At 41.5% G+C, this 17,916-nt stretch overlaps 1 protein-coding gene across 2 annotated transcripts in view; it reads left to right on the top strand.

The window, feature by feature from the left end:
- Nucleotides 1–17,916, top strand: part of ATP8A2 (ATPase phospholipid transporting 8A2) — a 564,765-nt gene that overhangs the window by 339,743 nt on the left and 207,106 nt on the right. For both annotated transcript variants that reach the window (XM_045797080.2, XM_045797081.2), the window contains exons 26-27: nt 5,672–5,855; nt 10,449–10,559. In XM_045797080.2, coding sequence (XP_045653036.1) covers nt 5,672–5,855; nt 10,449–10,559 — 295 coding nt within the window. The remainder of the gene's footprint in view (nt 1–5,671; nt 5,856–10,448; nt 10,560–17,916) is intronic.

Genomic DNA, 17,916 nt, shown 5'->3' with positions numbered 1-17,916 from the left:
AGGAAAGAATACAGGGGTCAGAATGGGTGTTGGTCAGCCACAGAAGCACTTATTAAACAGATACATAGGGTAGTTTAATTGATTTTAGATTTTAGATCTCTATGTTAAGGTGTTCATTTATCTGCAAACTGAGATTTTTTTTAAGATGTTGCAATTTTCGAAACATTTAGGATTACTGGCTGCTATGAGAAATAAGGTATAATATTTTAATTTTTTTAAGGAAAGAGAATCACTTTCATAAGGATAATTATCTTTAAGTTATCAGGAAAATCGAATTTTTCATTCCTTAAATCATAGTCGTTGGTTTCTGCATCACTAAAAAAAGCTTACAAAGTCCTGTAGATCATATTTTTGGTTAGTACTTCCTCTTTCTCAGCCTCTTATGTGAGACACTCAGATTGGAATACTATTTTAAATGAAATTCCAACCCTATTTTGTACTCACTATTTGGGGGTTAAAAGCAAAGAAGAACCAACATATACAAAGCTTGAAAGAAGGGGATGAGATTCAGTGTTCCTGGTAATTGTTAAATGTCACTTTATGAAAATTTTACATGTGTCTTATGCTATGGAAATGTAAGCTTAGCTAATTAAAACTTTGAACCAGAGGGATCTTGTGATCTTGTCCGGGTCAGTGCTAACTACATCAGTGTTGTCCATAGACAAGCAGTGTCAGCATCACCTGGGAGCTTGTTAAATGCACACTTCTGAATCAAAACCTATATTTTTACAAGCTCTCTAGGTGATTCTGATACTCACTTAAAATTCGAGACTTATTGATCTAGGTCAGTGGTCTTTAAACTTCCTTTTCTGTCATAAGGACTTTCTATATGGAATAAAGAAGTTTGGGAGTCCAATTAGTAAAAGCATTTAGTGAATCTGGTTAACGAGTAAGTATTGTGGCTCTAGTTGAAGTTCTCTTGTGTGCCCCTGGGTGGAGTTTCTTGTGACTCCCCTGGCCCTACTGAGGTCAGTCTACAAATCAGTAATAGAGGTCTACCCCTCTTTGACAGAAGAGACCCCTGAGCTCTGAGAAGGGAAGGGATTTAAGTTTTCTCAGATGATGTTGCAATTCAGAATTTAGAAATTCATTTTGAGATGAGGGCTTTTGTAGATCAGATAAATTAATGCGTGATCATTAATTTTAGAAAAGCAGTTATCAAAGTTCTATTTAACTATTATATTTGAAATAATTTTAAAAAGTAAGTTTTAAAATTTCAGGAACACAGGGGTGCCTAGGTGGCTCAGTTGGTTAAATGTCCAACTCTTGGTTTCAGCTCAAGTCGTGATCTCAGGGTCGTGAGATCGAGCCCCATGTGGGGCTCCCCTCTTAGCATGGAGCCTGCTTAATATTCTCTCTCCCTCTTCCTCTGCTCGCCCCCAAGTTCTCTCTCTCTCTCTCAAATAAATAAATCTTTAAAAAAATATATCAGGAACACATATCCCATAAAATTCGATACTTCAGGATACTGAATTTTTTTAAGTCTCTAAAGGAAAACTTATTTTTTATTTTAGAATCTATTGTGTTAGCCAAAAAAGTAGGTAGAATATCTCTCCAGTTGATTAAAGATCTTTGATTTTGTGTTTTTATTCATAAGGCACTAAAATAGGTTATAGAACTGTCCCAAGTGCCTAGCTTAGCTCAGTTGTGGTCTGAAATTCTTATTTTATAGGTTGAATGTACTATATGCTGGGAATACTTAAGTGTGGCATGTGACTCCAGGTTACAAATTAAGATTAAAAAAGAGCTGGTTTGTGCTTCATGGCAACTTGGCATACTAAAATAGTATGTATGGCTGAAGCGTAATGGTGCCTGTTCAGTTCTGTAGAAATTAGCTGTTTGACATCTGTTTTGAGCCCCTCGTGTGTGCTAGAATTATATTTTCTCAAGGCATCACAGCTGAGGGCATAATAAATCCTTGATGAGAATTTCATGCTTCTAAAATGCTGGGGTATGACTTGGTTTATATACCCCAGTCAGGTCCTCCCTTTATTCTTGCTTTTTGGGAAAAGGCAGCTGTTGGACTTTCATAGATTTTGCTTAAAGTCATCACAATCATGACTTGATTTGCTGGAGATTCAAATCCCAGAGTGGCAAATGTAGAGAGTATATTTGACTTGCTACTTGCTTGTTGGTTGGCTTATTGCTAAACCCCTTGACACAAAAGCACCAACTTTAACCTTGAAGAAAACCATGGACTTGTGTAGGAGCTTCCCCGTGCCACCCCCGTAGCCCTTCCTGCCTCCCCAGCACCATGTTCGTGTGGTTGAGCCTTCTGCCCTGCACACTCCCCTTTTGCCCTATAGACCTCCTTTGGCTCTACATCACTTTAGGTCAGCTGATAAAGAGACCAGCATACTGGATTACTTGGGTGGCATGTGAAATCTCAAGGAGTCACAGCCTCAGGCTACCGAGTGCTGTTTAAATGTCGGTCTGATGTGCTCCTGTGATATGTTCGTGGATGCAAAAGAAGAGTTCGAGATTAAATAGTGGTGAAGCTCTACTTCAGTGAGTGAATGATTGTACTGGAAGAGTGATTGATGTAACCATGGAGAGAAGGGATCAACACAGAGGTTCCCAGATTCTCTGCATTCACCGTACCCTAGTGTCTCAGTAATTCCTTTGCAAAGCCCATAAGCTGAGAAAGAACACCGAACAGTTCTAACTGTTAGGAAGGGAAGGTCAGACAATTTAAGAAGTATTTATGTCCTAACAACTTAGCAGGCATTTGAAACACTAACGCACATAGCCAGAAAGAAATCATCCTTTCTTTCGTCCTTAAATAACCATAATGACTTGCCAGTGCTATGGTATGTGCACCTGTTGGGCGTTGTACACCTTCTCCAACCTTGGAGAAAGCACGAATGCTGTGTCCCTCATTTCCTGTTCCACGTTGGTTTTTCACAAGCTATTTGCTTGTGTCATAGCAGCTGTGAAAACTCAGCTTCACAAAGATATGTCATAAAAAGGAATGTAGTAGGGCACCTGGGTGGCTCAGTTGGTTAAGCATCTGACTCTTGATTTTGGCTCAGGTCCTGATACCAGGGTCAAGAAATTGAGGTATGCGTCAGGTTCCATGCTCAGTGGGGAGTCTGCTTGAGATTCTCTCTCTGCCTCTCCCTTGTGTGTGGGCTCACCCACGCACTCTCTCTCTCTCTCTCTCTCATAAATAAATAAATAAATAAATAAATAAATAAATAAATAAATAAAATCTTTAAAGAAAAAGGAATGTAGCATGATCTAACATTGAAACTGTGAGCTACTTTGAGCTAGTATGTTGTGCTATGTGAGAGATATTGCTGTATTTTCCTTGAAAATCAATAATTTCCCACTGCAGCACCCCATGATGCTTACAGGGAACCATGGATTAGATGGTATGCAGTTCTCAGATGTGTCCAATTTTCTTTTTCCAGCAATAAAAGTTTTGCAGGTGGGGTAGGAGACAACATTTGTTTCACACTGGCAAGTTAAAATAATGATTTCACATATATATATCAACCATCTCATGAGGTGGCTGGTTCTCATTTCCCCATTTTTACTGATGGAAAGACAAGAATTCAGAATTATTTCCTCTTTTTAAGTAGTATAGGGAACAGGAGAAGGTCATGCCCAGTTATTTAACTTCGAATCCTACATTGTTTTCTCCATACCATATTTGATCTCTGCTTCTATTGAGCTTAGAGATGAAATGGAAAATCACATTTGTGTAGCAGATGAGAATTGTGAGAGCTGTGTCTGCCAATCAGGAGTTTAATGAGAGAGGAATGTCCAGGTCAGCCCTTGGCTCCAAGTAGCCCTTGCCCAAGTGTGGAAGGAAGAGCTACAGCTTATATCCCTGTCCATGAAAATTGCTTACATTTAGATGCCTGGAGGGTCAGTCATGGACAGAGTAAAGCTTCCAGTGATTTCCTGTTAGGATATATATATATATATTACCTAGGTCTAGTAATCTGCTCCAGGGAGATGGTGATTCTGTTCTGATCTGCTCAGTTTGTAGCTGTCTGGAAGATCGTACTTGGAAGTTATTTGTAAGTTCTGAAGCATGCCTATTAAATCATGGGTGAGCTAGCAGATACTGAACTTTTGGAGGAAGGATTTGATAAGGTGTCTTTCTAGTTCAGCCTTCCTAATATTTGAAAAAAGAGTTATACTTGTTCTAGCCTAACCCAGAGGACAGGATTAGTACTTTGAGGTATGCTCAGCTTATCAACCACAAAAAAGTAATAATAATAATTTTTAATGGTTGCAATTGCCCTAGGAGGCAGTAAACTCCCATTATTGAAAATCACTGTGAAAATGATAAAAGAGATAGTAGATCATACAACATTAGCTCCTAAAGGCCTTTCAACCTATAGATTCTGTTTTTCTAACTTGCTAATTTTCATTTCTTTGAGCAAGAACTCTCAGAGTAACTGTGCTTTAAATTCAACTTGCCATCTCCCCAAACACAGATAGGTCTCTAGGTTGGTAAAATTAAATGTAAGGTAAATTTTAAGTTTTTTGTTGGAAACTGATATTTTGACAGAGGCCATATGAGAGGTCATAGTTCTACTGAGAAAGTCTTTAAGTGTCTATTCTAGTTTACAAGTATAGTGCGTATGTGGGTGCAGCTAGTATATCTCTGGGAAACCCGGAAGGGCCTTTTACTGTGTGTTTGTGTGTGCACGTGCACACATGTGTGGTATGTGTGTGCACGCGTGTTTGCGTGTGTGTGTGTGTGTGTGTGTGTGTGTTTTAGTCATTCAGGAGTTTACCTGTAAATTTCCCAAAGTGACTATCAGCTCACCAGTTCAGAATTTAAAATAAATCAGTCCTGAAGTACTAGTAGTTTTATCAAGTCATTGTGTTGTCTGGTCTTACCCTCTGAACAAAGACTTCATTATAATTAACATTGCTGAGCTTTAGACCCCATAGATTTATATTGGGTCTTCTTCCCAGATGACTTGAGGGCTTATGACAAATAGCTCACATTCTTTGATTCCTTACAGAAACAACCCCTCTTCAGCAAAGACCCCCTTTTGGGCTGTGCTTCTGCACAGTTGAGCATTGGTAGACCTTCTGTCCCTGCAACACCCTCCCCCTCTTCTTAAAATCCTCCTGCCTTGGCTGCCATTCAGACACTGCCTCTATTTCCGAGAGGGAGAAGGGGAAGGCTTTCTTCTTCTCTCTCACTCTGGTCCTCTTTCTGTACTTCTCAAGTCCTGCCAATTTTTTTTCCGTTCTGTGAAAGCAGGTTTTACAGAAAATTCCCTTGCCAGCCCTAGGTTGTATGTGATGAACAGCAAAGCAAATATGGGGTCTGTGCTAGTTTTCTGATTTATTCGGAAGACATTCCCTAAGCCCTCTGTAACTAGCTTCCTGGCCTTTATCATGCAGGGGGGGCACATGTGCCTCTGAGGAGTTTGCACGTATGGTTCCCACTGGGCAGAGTGATTACAAACAGGCTGTGTTTTAAGTTAGTTTTGACTTGTGTATTTCATCTGTGTAGTTGGCAAATACTTGAAAGCCACAAGCTACTGTTTTCTGAAAGCTTCTTTGCACATGAGCATAAAATGTATGTATTGGATTTGGAAATTGTCCAATAACTGCCCTTTTAATGCAGCTAAATGTAGATTACAGCCGTTTCCTCTGGAAAGACGCATATAGTCATCATTTCTTTCTTCTCTTACAGGGTGTCTCCTCTGCAGAAGTCTGAGATAGTGGATGTGGTTAAGAAGCGAGTAAAGGCCATCACCCTCGCCATTGGGGATGGTGCCAATGACGTTGGAATGATCCAGACAGCTCACGTGGGTGTAGGAATCAGCGGGAATGAAGGCATGCAGGCAACCAACAACTCGGATTATGCCATCGCTCAGGTCAGAGGCATGGTTGACCAGCTGTCTTGTCATAGGCATCCAATGGGTATGAAGGTCTTATTGATGCTTGACCTTCAGTCCAGCCGTAAGAACTCTGCCACCCCTTTTGAGGTTGTGTCTAGACAAAATTACCAGAGTATTCGGATTTCTCTGTGGCCTTGATCTTGTGCAGTTTAAAGGCCCTGTGCTGCTGGTTGTTGTGGTGATTGTGGTGGTTTTTGCTAGCTGTGAGGTTGGCCAAGCTTTCTGTCCTCCAGGCAGGGCGTCATTCCTGACAGATAGGTGTCTGATCCTACTAATGATAGTCTCTCAATCTCAACTCCCACATCTGCTGCATGGGCTTTTCCTTGAGCCATCCCCTGCTAAAGAATGGCTGTGCTCATTACATCCATTCTCTACCATCCCCATCCCAGAATCTGTCCTCTTTTCAGAAGGTGCTAGAAAATTCTCTCCTCAGGCATTCGAGGCCAGAGGAAAGCAGTGGTTTACAACTGCCACCTTCTTGGTAGCCATAACCAGGGTGTTGTAGCCATAACCCCCGGTCAGTGGCAAACAGCCTCCTGCTGTTAGGCCAAGTTCAGCCCATTCCTCTCTGGATCAGATGCTGCCTGCAGAGGTTCCTGATGCACTTTGTAGTTCACTGAACAGATGGCCTGAGGATGAAAGCAAGGCTACTCCTCAATGACAGCCAAAAAGTGAAGGAAAATAGCCAACCTCCCGGCCTTAGGTGACATATCTAGATCATTTGGCCTGCTTGATCGTCCAGAAAATCTAGGCCTCATAGTGGGCACTGATCATTTCCTCCTGTCAACAGACTGCAGTATGTCATGGTAAAATGCCTGCTTATTTGGTGGTTAGCTAGGTTCCCTCATGTCCTTCCAGGGTTTAGTCATTTGAAGAATGTGTTAACCTTAATCACATGAGCAAAGGTAATAATGGCTTTTTATCCTGGCAAGCTGAAATCAGGGGCTGCATATAAACTGTGAAAGAGCTGCCAACAACCCAGGGCTGCAGGCTGGTCCTGTGCAGCTTTGGGGCCTACCGCCCCAGAGCGGGGCTCTGCATTAGATCACCTCTCAGATTCCCTCCCAGCTCGTGGTTCCGCAAACACAGGGAGGAATTACAAAATCCTCATGGCTCTGGAAAGTACATGAAATCAATCTTGTTTCTCTGTGGATTTCAAATAAATCCTCAAGATAATTGCTAAAGTAGGTAGGGGAAGGAATTCTGATTGTACAGGTGGGAACACTGGGGCTCCTTCACATTGGGTGACCTGCCTCAGGTCCGCGCATCCAGGGTCAGAGAACACCAGACCTGGACGTGACCTTGGGGACCAGCCCTGCACACCTGCCCATTCACTTTCCCAAGTCAGCCACTCCGAGGCCTGTGGGACTCCTGCTTCCTGTAGTCTGTCAGCAACTGTAGATGTTATACACCCCAGCATTATTAAATACTTGAGTTATAGCATCATGTGGCTGGCAGGGATCTTTAGAGGTTTCCTAGGAGTTCCAGGCAAATATTTGTCTGTCTTTTTCTTTAAAATGTCTGGGGAAGGGAGATTCCATGACCTGCTTTATTGAAACTGCATACTAATAGGCTGTGGAATCTGGAGCAATTGCTCTCTTCAAATTAAAAGCATCAAAGAAGCGTAGGACGGGGAGAGGTAGTTAGAGTTAGGGATTTTCTTGCCCCACCGGTGTAATAGTCACCACTGCCAGAGGAAGTGACGAATGGCCGCACGTGTCTGTGGGTCTTCATTTCTCCTGTCCGTGGTCCTGCCCACGATCAGGTAGAAGTCCTGTTGCTTCAGGGTAGCATTGCTCTTTGCCTTACACCGTCTCCACCCGACACAGTGCCTCCTGCACTTCAGTTAGAAGCAAGAGAGGCCACAATTTTATGCGTCTGTTTGCCCCCAATGAAATGATAAATGTCTCTGGTTGAAGTTAACATCTTGGGCTTTGTCACTTTACTGCATTTGGATGAATACATTTTTGATTGGGTTTTTGAGGCAGTGCCCTGGAAGGTTATATACAGAAGAAAAAACATTAGCTCCCAGTCCTTGGGGAAAATGATGAAATAGGCAAAGCTCCAGTTCTACTTCTTCCCTGCCTGCCTGTGCTTTTATCCACAGCGCAGCCCCTGGAACTGACAGCCGCCTGCTGATATGCTGCCTTGACCATGGGTGGCCTGTGCTGGCAGCCGGAGGATATGGTGCCTCTGGCCCCAGCTGCCTGTTCTCCTCAGGAGACGATCATTCCCATCCCCTACCTTCTTAACATTTTTTGAATGACCTCCTGAAAATAGCATTTTGATTTAGGATATATGTATTTTTTTTCCCCTCAAAACAAATCATTGTAGCGCTAACGTTGAGTCATTCCGGATGACTCCAGCAGGTGTTCTCTGTGCCCACTGAAGTTTAACATCAGGGGGTCCGGGTCAAACACAAACTTCCTTTTTATTTGTTTAGCCAGTTATTTTATGATTCCCCATTCCCCTTTGGAATCCTTAATGAGCTTTTATGGAGAGTTTTATTTTTCCATATGCACCTACTCCTGCCATTCTGAAGTGGCCATATAGCTTTTGAGTGACCCGCCTTACCCCGATCTCCTGGAAGAACTCACGAAATGTGATGTCATGTCCAATTAAGATCCCTTCTTCAGGGCTAATGAAAATTATTATGTGGCTTCTTCTTGAAAGAGAATGTTTCCTTAAAAAAATTACATTTCCAATCAGAGTCTTTCTTTTCTACCGATAGTTAAATTTAATTTCAAAAGTAATCAGAAATTAATAGGAAGTTTGCAACAGCAAAAGCATTTCTGAAGTTTATGGATGTTCTCAATCTAGCCTGATTATCTCTTCTAAGAGAACGAGCCCAAGGACTGCCCTGGGACTTGGTACGGGGGAATTAAGGTTTTAGTTCAAGGCAACCAAGGGGGGTGTCAGTGCAGTCCAAGGCTAATCAGTGTGCAGAAATCATGAATTTAAACAGGATCGTCCCAGTGCCGTCCATGTTGCAGCAAATGTTGAGAACTCATTCTTCCTGATAGCTGAGTTATATTCCATTGTATATATGGACCACAACTTCTTAATCCAGTCATCTGCTGAAGGGCATCTCGGTTCCTTCCACGATTTAGCTATTGTGGACAATGCTGCTATGAACATTGGGGTGCATATGGCCCTTCTCTTCACTACGTCTGTATCTTTGGGGTAAATACCCAGTAGTGCAATGGCTGGGTCATAGGGTAGCTCAATTTTTAACTTTTTAAGAGAGAAGATAATGCTAAGTGAAATAAGTCAAGCAGAGAAAGACAATTATCATATGATTTCTCTCATCTATGGAACATAAGAACTAGGAAGATCGGTAGGGGAAGAAAGGGATAAAGAATGGGAGGGTAATCAGAAGGGGGAATAAAGCATGAGAGACTATGGACTCTGAGAAACTGAGGGCTTCAGAGGGGAGGGGGCTGGGGGAATGGGATAGGCTGGTGATGGGTAGTAAGGAGGGCATGTATTGCATGGTGCACTGGGTGTTATACGCAACTAATGAATCATCGAACTTTACATCAGAAACCAGGGATGTACTGTATGGTGACTAACATAACATAATAAAAAAACATTAAAAAAATAAAATAAAATAAAAAATAAAAAGCAAAATAAATAAATAAACAAACAAACAGGATCGCCCCAATGGTGCCTTCATGCCAGAGCGCATCATAGTTCACAGAACAAAACAACAACAAAAAACTCCTCACTTCCCTTCCTCCAGCTCATGCTTTGGGGGACCTTTGTGAAGTAGGCTCCGAAAGTGAAGCCAGGCAAAGAGAAGGCTGAGGGGATAGGATTCAAGTGGTGCCCAAAGACCCCCTGCCCAAAGAGGATTCAGGGATTTTATTGAATAGTTCTCAGTATTTCAAATTGCAAGAGCCGTTCCATCCCTGTCACCTTAGTATCAGCCGCTTGTTGGCTTCTTGCTTTTCTTGACTGCATCGCACTCTAGCAAGAGGTACTCTGTACTAGTTGGAAGCAAAAAAGGAGAACAAAATGGTGTGGCGGGTAAGGCTGTGTGTTTGTGCCTGAGCGTCTCTGCATCTCTGTGCATGTGCAATTGCTTTTAATGTGTGAGCTGACAGTGGAAATAGGTCGTGTATCTATGAGCATCCTTTTTTTTAAAAAAAAAAAAAAAGGTACTGGTGTGCGAGGGCTCCTGTCCTTGTTCCTGAAGTCACCATCAGATCTGATGGGATAGAAGCATCTGGTTGCCACCATGCTTTGCTTTTCTTCCAGTTTAAGAGGTCACCTTCTCCTAAGAGTTAAGACCCTAAAAAAGTATTTGTGTAAACAGAATTCACAAGAACAACAATGAGAAGTCCACACTGGCCTTTGGGGGAAATATTAAGTTTGTAGATTTAAGAGGAGAGTTCAGTTGTCCTCACTGGACCTGAAAGCTCTGTCTTTATTTTCTGGAAGTGAATGGTTTTCTCAAGTTCTCTGCAGAATCTGGCTTCCTCAACCTTGTCTGTCCCCAAAGGACATTTTGTGACTTTTGTTCCTAAAGGATGGACACTCCTGAACTTTGCCATTTTCCCCCCTCAGTTTTCCTACTTGGAGAAGCTGCTGCTGGTCCACGGCGCCTGGAGCTACAATCGGGTGACCAAGTGCATCCTGTACTGTTTCTATAAGAACGTGGTCCTCTACATTATCGAGGTGAGCCAGGCCAACTTCTTCCTCAAGTAGGGGGGAAACGGGGGCGGCTTTTGCAAAGGGCATCTTCACATATTTTAGGTAATTGCAAGAAAGGATTTTGTTCATGTGAAATTAAAAGGTCCTGCTGGGACAGACAGGAAACTGTGACACACATGACCTCCATGAAGCAGGGGACACCTCACAGGTCGAGGTCCTTATGTCGAGGAAACAATGCGGGCAGCCTTGGTGTCCTTGGCCCACGTAGCATGTTGTCACTCACAGCCTGCTCCTCCCAGGGGGGTCAGAGCCTGGGCAGCAGATGCTCGCACCTGTCTTGGTGGGCACAGGGACGTTTCCAGGCAACCCGGTCGTTCTTTTCTTTCCTAGAACGAGAGGGCCTGATTTCTTGCTCTATTTCTCATGGCATCTGCAAGTTACCCAAGCATTGATTCATCGCCTCTGGGATATTTGGACAATACTATTTAAATGGGGGAGGTGTGGGAGTAAGTGGGAAGTAAACAAATAAGGTAATTAAAAATATCTCCGTGAACTTCTTGGGTTGTCAAGCTGGTTTTCAGAAGATGTTGATTCAATTACAAGCACATTTATTTTACTTATTAGAGGGACTAGAGTAGGAGGGGGGAGGGGCAAGAAAAAGCAGAATGGGCACTTTCTGTTTGAACTCAGTGGGAAGACCAGCTACATCTTTCCTCCTTTTTAAGGACTGCTCTGCTGCAAAGGTGTGGCTTTTGAGGCCAACGTGACTAATAGATTTCCAAGTATGTTGAGAAAAGAGGAAGCAGGCGGTCACTCTGTGAAGAAATAGAAAAGCAATGTTAATTGCATTTGGTGTTAATACCTCAGTCTGTTATGAGTTATTTTGTGTCTGGTTTCTCAACTCTTGGCAGAAATAATAACCAAGACATAGATGAACTTTATCTGATGTGGTCCTGACGCAGCTCAGGGAATTTAACAAGTGGTTTGCTAATGTGACTGTAACTACACAATTCTTTACCCAATTGTCTCCCTCTTTCCTATAGAATATTCAGGTGAAACATAAAGGTTCACATCACTCAGTCTGTAACCAAACTACTAATGAGTATCTTTCCTGAGTGTTGCAAGTTGTACATTGTTCTCATTTACACGAAGGGCATCCTGCTTGCCTTGTCTGCTCATCTCAGGCTATAATACTCAACTCAGTCCCCTCCAAGTAAGAACTTCGAGATGTTGTGTGTAACAGATTTTATAGTTTCTATCTTCCTGCTATTTTTTTCTTTTTTTGGCACTTGAGTGTGTTTGTCCTTCTGTTTCTGGGGCTTTTTTTTTTTTTTTTTTTGCCTCCGTGATAGCAGTCACTCCTGAATGTCACTTGGGGTCATAGATAATCAGTGCTGTGGACTAAAGGAGTGTGGGAATCCCTGCTCCCACATGCCATCCCAAGTCCCACATGCATTTTCAGCTCCTACTGTAGTGGTTGGCTTCACAGGATTTCTTAATAATCTGGTTTTCCTCAAAATCAGCAAATTACAGATAGTCTAGACTTCTTATCACGACATTTTACATGAAGCTCCCAACCCTTTAGCTTCCCAGAACTTCCTCCGGGGCCCTTCTTAGTCATTTACACCTCCTATCTTGCCTTTAAAAAAAAAAAAAAAAACTTCAAGAGGACTAAGGATGAGAAGAGTACAATTTTTGTCTGTCTGGAAAATTCCATTTGGAATGAGGCCCTGAAAATGCCATGTGAATTCCTTAAATTAATTTTTCAATTGTAGCTGAACCACAGCTGTACATGGTCTTTTGTAAACAGCCTTTAAAAACATTCTTGATAAAATTTAAAAAATTAAGTAGTCTCCACCACTCTGGTCTCAGTCTTCTGCTTAGTATTTTGAGGAGATTTAATTTGAAAATCAAGAAAAAACAAAATCCTCAACTGAGCCCAGAAAGCATTGACTCAGTGTCTGCCCAACCTCTGTGGCATCAGCATGCATTTCAAATATAACTTTAAAAACAGGAAAGTTCTACTTGGATGGTATTTTAGTGTGTTTTGAACCAAAAGATCAAAGGTTATTATAATTTGATTTGCTCCTTTGCAATGAATAGTTTTGCATTCTAAAGGTTTCCTTGTAACTAATTGAGAATAAATTGTATTCTTCAATGGTTTTCTTGTAACTCAAGAAGAAACCCTTTGCAACAACAAGTATGTTCCCTTCTCAATGTCCTCTGATATAAGTAACTGTCAGTCATTTATAAATGCAGTCTAAAAGCAGTTTGGCAGATTAAAAACTGCACAAGTGGGCATGTGTGCATACATACTCATAGAGTCTTGGCCATTATTATGAGGATCATCGTGATTCGAATAACCAGTAAAGATTGTATGGAAGACCTATGAGCCTATAATTAATACGATCTGCTCCCTTGGTACACTGACCTCTAAAACTTGAGTTTTCTGTGGAAGCAATACATGGTTCTGTCCTCGCTGCAATATGGAACACCACCTGCAAGCTCCCTCCACTCTCATCCCCAGCCCTCAGGTATATTCCTTTATGACTTTTTCCTGTGTTTATAGAGCCGTTTACATGTACAAACAAATCAACATTTTTACATAAATATCCTCATGCTTTGTAATATGTTCTGCAGTTGAAGTGAAACTTACCAGTGTATTTGGGGGAATCATCCCCGTGACTACATATGGGTTCATTGCCTGGTGTTTCACAGTATGTTTTCCTACAATCTCTTTAACCATTCCTATATTGATAAATGTTCAAGTCATCTCCCTTTTTACCCACAAAGAGCCTTATAGAATAACAGCCGTCCCTCTAAGCAGCCATAAATATTCTACCAAATGACAGTGATCTAATTCAAGCATTACTACCACAGTGCCTTGAATATAACACCCGATCAGGTTTATGTATTATTATCTGTACCCCAGGTTCCTTGTTGCTGACCGGCCTTTGTGCTATTTGATGTGTCACATCAAATTTATTCAGGCTGAAGTAACCATTGGCTCAAGTGATGAAAAAATAGGAACAAAATGATGGAATCTGATTTCGTGGTTACCCTATCAATAGGCAAAACGAAAAATACATAAACATTGGCTCTCCATTCCCTCCATTGCTGCCTTAATCTATATCTCACCTGCTTGATAGCAAAGACCACTAGCTTTGCCCCATCAGCCGTCTGGAATGCAACCAGGATGAGCTTCCTGAATGCACCTGTGCGTGATTCCAGTGGCTGGCGCAGTTTCTGGAACATAGGTGCTCAGTAATGTTGGCAGTGAGTGCCATCGTCCTCCTCGGACTCTTCAAGGTTCCGGTGGCTCCTGATGAAATCCCCATGTCCCCCTTCATGCCCCTGCCCCTCGTGGTCTGGATCCTGACTGTCACCAGCCTCATCTCCCACCGTGTCCCTCCTGATTCTGTTTTTAATCATTGCTATCGAAGCACAATTAATACACAGTTAGATACACCCTTATTAGGCATACAGTTCTATAAATTAAAACTAGATTTTATCGTTAGAAACTTAACTGGCAGTTTTCTGCCTGCCTCGCATAGACGATGACAAGAATGTCACAAAGAGTTTCTGGAGACAGATGACAAAGACGTGAATGTACACTTAAAAATGATTAGGATGGTAAACTGTATGTTGTGTGTATTTTACCACAATAAAGAATCCTAAAAACATTTTAAAAAGTATCACAAGCACTTTGTGGCTTTAGTCACGTGGAGGGAAACAAAAATGTGCAGCCAGGCTTTCCAAATGCTTTGGAGAGTTCACTGAATGTTTGGAGAACAAACTTGACAAGTCATTTTGTTTTGTATTAGCAATTAAATGCTAAGTTTTGTGGCTGTGACCAGAAAGATCATATTTCTCAGAAGGTAAAATTCTGTTGTGGGCTAGACCCATGCATAATGTCATTGCCTTGTGGGGCAGATGGGGTTCCTGTCCGCCAGCTAGAGGGGGTGCTTTCCTGGTGTCTGAGGTGGGGGGCAGGAAAAGGAATAAAGTTAGCCAAGGCAGAGAGAGAGCACAAGTAGGGGGAGCAGCAGGCAAAAAATAAATTAAAAAAATAAAATAAAATAAAATATTAAATAAAATAAATAAAAAATAAAATAAAATAAAATAAATAAAATAATAAAGTTAACCAAGGCAAGAAGATAGGGCTGGATGGTTTATATAAGTGGCCTGGGAAGGGGATCTAAATAACTAGACAGGAGTTCTGTTGCTGTTGGAGGCTGGCATTCCTTTTTCATTCTGGAGTAGGCAAGGGCCACAGTAAAAGCAATTTCAGAAAATGTGTATGTCAGTATGTAGGACAGATGGTATGCAGAGACCTTTAATGTAATTTTGTAGTTTTAACCTGGGGCATAAATCATGACCATTATGTAACCATTTCCCAGCATAATTTATAAGCAGAAAGAAACGACTGATTTTTTAAAACTCTTTGATTTGGGCAATGGGAGGAATTTACCTTAAATGTAAAGATTGGAGAAATATTCCTACACATTTTTGAGGTCCTCATGTGACTGCTCTGTGATAATGCCCAAAGAGAGAAGAGTTGATTAAATTTTTTAAAGTTCCTACGCTATTGAACAAACTAGGCGTTTGTTATTCAGAATTTCCTGAATAGAGTACAAAACAGAACAAAGAGTTTCAAGCATCACAGCCTCAGCATGTTAAACATTTACTAGGTGTGCGTTTGTTTGTCCACAGACTTTCTGAACCCCTGAGAAAAGGTTATTTAGAATGGAGAAAATTGTTAGTGATAATATAATGCAAATAGGAAACCAATAGGGAAAATTACTTGAATCTAACCTGCAATTCAAAAAATTATGGTACAGATCCCTTATCAACTTTGGTATAATGTAAAGAAAAGACACCAAATCATCTTTGAAAAAGAGATGAGACTTTGAAATTATGACGACGATTCGTTGGTGGCTCCTGATATAGAGAATAACCATAACATATAGGCTTTGATGTGAAAAAATGGGAATTTTATACCACTTAGAGTGTCTGTTTATTTTTGGCACCATATATAAGAAATAGTAAAGTTTTCTTGGGGTCATTAAACTGGTACGGGATACTGGCCAGGAACTGGGATGCATATTTAGCATAGAGGTCTGGAATATTATCACAGGATGAGACAGAGATTTAAACCACAGCAATCTGAGACCAAATGCAACCCAATCAACAGAATTTCATTGAAAGCTACTTAAGACTTATCAATATCTGACAAGTCTAAAACAAACAAGCAAAAGCCTGTGCTCTAGAATAGTCCAGAAGGTTTACCAGCACTTTGTTTCCTGTGTCTTAAATCTAAAACAGTAAAATGAATTATAGTTCCTGCATAAACTGCCATTCTAATCCAAAATACTCTCAGAGAAGTACTTTGAATTTATTTTTTCTGAGAACATATACGTAATCCTTTTAGCTGTGTTACAGTTTTTTGTTGTTGGACCTCTGAGAGGTTTGGGGGTTTTTTCCTCCATTTTTCAGATCATTATTGTTTGAAAATAATCATATGTAAATTACTTGAAGGCAGCTCCTTCTTTCACTTATTGTCTGACTAGCTTCTTATTTGTGGAGACCTAATTTAAATATGTTAATGTACAAAGATGCTGTGGATTTGCTCAGCCATATTCCAAACTGGCATCTATTTCCCGAGAGTAACCCAGACTGCCTTGTAAACGGGGAAAGAAAGCACTAGCTTTGGGTAGATTTTGCTTTAAATGTTAGAATCAATGAAGAATAGATGTTTTAAAACTTTAAAACATTATCCAATACTTTTCCCCTTTTTGCTTATAATGCACAACTTAAATATATCTCAAAAAATGTATATCATTCTTGACACATAAGAGATCTCTTTATGGTAGAAGACAAAATTCCTGAGAGCTAAGCTTCATTCGCCTTCTGTCCCGTGCATCTTTGTTGTCAGAGGCAGCTTTGTATTTCCTGATAAAGAGTCCTTCTTTGAGGGGCTAGATTGGAGTCATGGGCTTAATGGTAGCATGTTAATAGGTGAAGGTGAATTGAAAAGCACAGTCAACGTACAGACCTATCTGTAGAGTTTGTGACTTCATCAAATATGAACCTATCCATTTTCTAGTAAAAGCTTTAAGCAGGTGTTGACCACCGACTCCATGGCAGGTGGAATGCTAGGACCAGGGGCCCTGGGATAAGCTCTGCAAAGTTCCCCATTTGGTGGGGAGTGTTGGCGACGTGCACAGCACGTGGCTGTATGCACAAGTCTCGTGCCAAACCCTTTCCACGAACATCCCAGCTTGTCGAGTTAGTGATTACCTGGGTGGTTCCTATTTGGGGCCGATAGTTGTTGAGCAATAATTACAATTTTAATAGTCGGAAGAAAAACTATTTTGAGAATGGCTTTCCAGTGGGTAGTTTACAAATGGGAATTAGCTAGAAGTAGGGACATTCTGAAGAATACTTTCCCTGCCTCAGGCATCCTTGTTCTCCAAGTCAAGCATTCTGGGGTCGTGGGATCCAAATGCAGGAACCAGAATGAGCCCCCAGCCTTGGAAGTGAGTAGGGGATGCAGATTAGACTCCCATAGTTACAGTGCAGCTTGCGGGGTGCTGGCTTACAGGAAGACAGCGTGCGGTGCACAATGAGGACTCTCAGAAGTGCTGCTTTACAGCCGTGGAAGCCTCAGCTTTCCAGGATGAACTGAGCTAAGCCCTCAAGGATGAAGAGGGGCCGATCAAGTGAGGGGGGCTGGAGGAGAGGGTTAGGTTGGCATGCCAGAGAGAGGCCCGCACCTGTCTGTCCCACTTAACCCTCTCTGTTTATTCCAGCTCCGTGATAAATGTCAGAAGTCACCAGGCCCTTAGTAAACAAGAGGGAAGAAGTGTAGTTTGCTAGGTTTTATGTTTCAGTAGGAAGATGGCTGCAGAACTGGCTGCGCTTGGGCTTTGGAATGTTCTCCCAAAGCCCAGTTGGTTCCTGCCCATTTATGGAGCTGGGAGTTTATCAGCAAAAGGTGGAGGGGGGGAGGGGTGACAGGGAGGAGTTGTTATAAAGCCAGAGAAATATTCACAGTCTGGAGGGAGTTCCCTTACAAGATATACCATCACTTTGAACTTTATAAAAATAGACTCTAGCTTGCTGCCTTTTACATCTGACAATATATGCTTTTTTAATGATGTTTTTGCAGCTGTTTTACCTGAAAGGCTCATTATAAAGATCCAACATCCTAAAAAAATGTATTTAGCCATTGATGTTTTAAAAATTGAGTCTCTAACTTCATAAAACCTCCCTGAGGGGGGAGAAAAAAGTACAGGTCCAAAAACAAATCAATGCAAGGGACTCCAGGGGTGATGTGAACTTTGAGAGGTCTGCTGTGTGCAAAGCTGGGCCTTATTTT

This window comes from Ursus americanus, chromosome 10, assembly GCF_024610735.1.
Source record: "Ursus americanus isolate L20-20 chromosome 10, mUrsAme1.1.p, whole genome shotgun sequence".
In the NCBI taxonomy this organism is placed as follows: Eukaryota; Metazoa; Chordata; class Mammalia; order Carnivora; family Ursidae; genus Ursus; species Ursus americanus.
The sequence above is the reverse complement of the archived record's forward strand: the minus strand, read 5'-3'. Positions and strand labels throughout refer to the sequence as shown.